Here is a 2549-nt window from a genome sequence, read left to right on the forward strand (position 1 = left end):
TTCCTTTATCTCCCACAAGAACTTCCTTTATCTCTCACAAGAACTTCCTTTATTTCTCACAAGAACTTCCTTTATCTCCCACAAGAACTTCCTTTATCTCTCACAAGAACTTCCTTTATTTCTCACAAGAACTTCCTTTATCTCCCACAAGAACTTCCTTTATCTCTCACAAGAACTTCTTTGCACTGACTGAGAAAGTTCCCATTCAGTTTGAGGACGGCTTAGCCAAAACAATTTGTAGCTAGTGACAGCATGACGTAGGCTTTGAGACTTGAGTTGTCGAGAAAATAACTGACCGCGGTCATTCTAGACAGAGACCGCCTTGGGACAGGGTAAGGATATGTCGGAAAAATGCAAGGGTGACATGGAATAGTGGTCAGTAGTCCTGGTGACCGCGATCTTACGGCTAAGGCAGATTTGACAACACTATCAAACCGAGTGTACATATTTAGTAAACGCCGGAGTAGAAAACCATCTCTCTCTCTGTCTCTCAATCCCTGTTTCTCTCCCTCAACCCCCTCACTTATTCTTTCTATCTCCCTCTCTTTGTTCATATCCTCATCTTTTCAGGGATTTTTTTTTCCCCCCCCCCCCCTCCTCCAGCTCTCTCTCTCTATTTCAACTTGACAAGACTCATCTATATATGTTTACACTAAACTAGGATGATGAGAACTGTCTGGAAAGTAAGGGACAAAGGTCTGTGGATAATTTTTCTAAAACAGTTCACGGACTCTGTAGTAGCATCATTCAACTAGTTCTCAACATAGTCAACACATGGACACCGATGTTCGTGATCGAGTGACCTGTCCGAGAAAAAAATTAGGTCCCGAAAATGAATTCAGATCTCATCATCATTATGGGAAATTATGTAGTTATTTAATTTACTTAGGAAATTTCGATTCAGTTCTCTAACGCAGTCTAGATTCAGTTCTCTAATGCAGTCTAGATTCAGTTCTCTAACGCAGTCTAAATTCAGTTCTCTAACGCAGTCTAGATTCAGTTCTCAAACGCAGTCTAGATTCAGTTCTCTAACGCAGTCTACATTCAGTTCTCTAACTCAGTCTACATTCAGTTCTCTAACGCAGTCTAGATCCAGTTCTCTAACGCAGTCTACATTCAGTTCTCTAACGCAGTCTACATTCAGTTCTCTAACGCAGTCTACATTCAGTTCTCTAATGCGTCTTGTTCTGCCCAGTGAAAAGGGAAAAAATAGGAGCAAAAACTGATGAGCACTTTATCAAAGGTCGTCATTAATGGTTGGTAGAGAGAAACCACAGTTGCCTTTTAACTAACAATTAGGATTTCAGAAAGCAAAGGGGAAATATCGGTCTGAGATATACCATATTTCAGTTTGTTTGTTTGTTTGAGAGAAGAGGAACACATCCCCACATCAATGCTCATTTACTGCAAGCAAAAGCAGGATAGACAGACAGAAACAACAGAAGGAAAGAATGTGGGACCTACCAGTGGCACTCTCCGACTGTTTGCTAGATGTTTCAATTTTGATCTTGAGTCAGTGCAGATAATTTCTATAGGCCTCTCTCCTCGGCTTACGGATAATTTCAGAAATCCGTGCCTGTCTCCCATATAATACAGCTCCATGTGCTATTTACAAAACCTTCATCTTAATGGCAGTTCATCAACTACAATACTTGCTTAGGGAAGTGGATTTGATATCGATATATAAAAATGACGATTAATGAAAATAGAAAGTCAAAGAGGTGAAAAACTAAGGCTAGGTCAGCGATAAATAGACAACACGATCGGGAATGGGGGTAGGGAGGTGATGCCCAGCGCGCGAGATGCTCCCGTCGGTGAGGCAGTGTACTGTGTTGGAGACTACACTGTGTAGGCCCTACATGACCTACTAAAGCCTGCTGTGTCCAATAGGCTACTTGGCGGGTATGTGGACTTGATGAAGAATTAATGCCTTGACCGTTAGCGTGGCTTTTTCCTCCCTTTATACTTGTGGACTTCGCCAGGTACCCAGGAAGCATGTCGATAAAGCAGAGTGGGCCGAAAAAAAGTCGATTTAAGACAATTGTTTAGTGAAGATTGAAGGAAAAATGTCGTAATTTGGAAAATATGTGGATACGTCAAAATGTCTATATAAGTGGATTATACTGTAAGTTTTTAAAAATTAATTTAAAATGCTGTCTCCAGCATTGCATCCTTCAAATGATGTGGGAGAGATTCCAGATAGATTGAGGGAAATGAGCAGAGGATCTCCCAGCGAGTCCGTGCAATGGTGCAAACATGTGAGACCCCCTTACAGTGGTTCCCAGGAAATTTCCAAATGAACGATGATTCACTTTCCATTCTGGTGCATCGTGAAAGATGAGACATTATTGCAAGATTTCATTTCAAAAGATTTTTGCCCAATTTCCTAGTTTTCTTTTTCCTATGACAGGAATACGAGGGAGGAAGGAATGAACGAGACGAACGACACGGCCAGGGGAAAGCAACTCTGCCCAACGGAGACACATACGAAGGCCTCTACGAGAATGGGAAACGGCACGGGAATGGAGTCTATAGGTTTGTATTGGGGA

General features: G+C 41.7%; 1 protein-coding gene across 1 annotated transcript in view; it reads left to right on the plus strand.

Moving 5' to 3' along the window:
- LOC106012709 (radial spoke head 1 homolog) overlaps positions 1-2549 on the plus strand; it is a gene marked incomplete at its 3' end in the record, with an annotated part of 10802 nt that overhangs the window by 5231 nt on the left and 3022 nt on the right. Inside the window, 1 exon segment of the mRNA XM_013086448.2 lies at positions 2411-2535. Within this exon segment, the coding sequence (XP_012941902.1) occupies positions 2411-2535 (125 nt within the window).

This window comes from Aplysia californica, unplaced genomic scaffold (genome assembly GCF_000002075.1).
Source record: "Aplysia californica isolate F4 #8 unplaced genomic scaffold, AplCal3.0 scaffold00468, whole genome shotgun sequence".
Taxonomy (NCBI): domain Eukaryota; kingdom Metazoa; phylum Mollusca; class Gastropoda; order Aplysiida; family Aplysiidae; genus Aplysia; species Aplysia californica.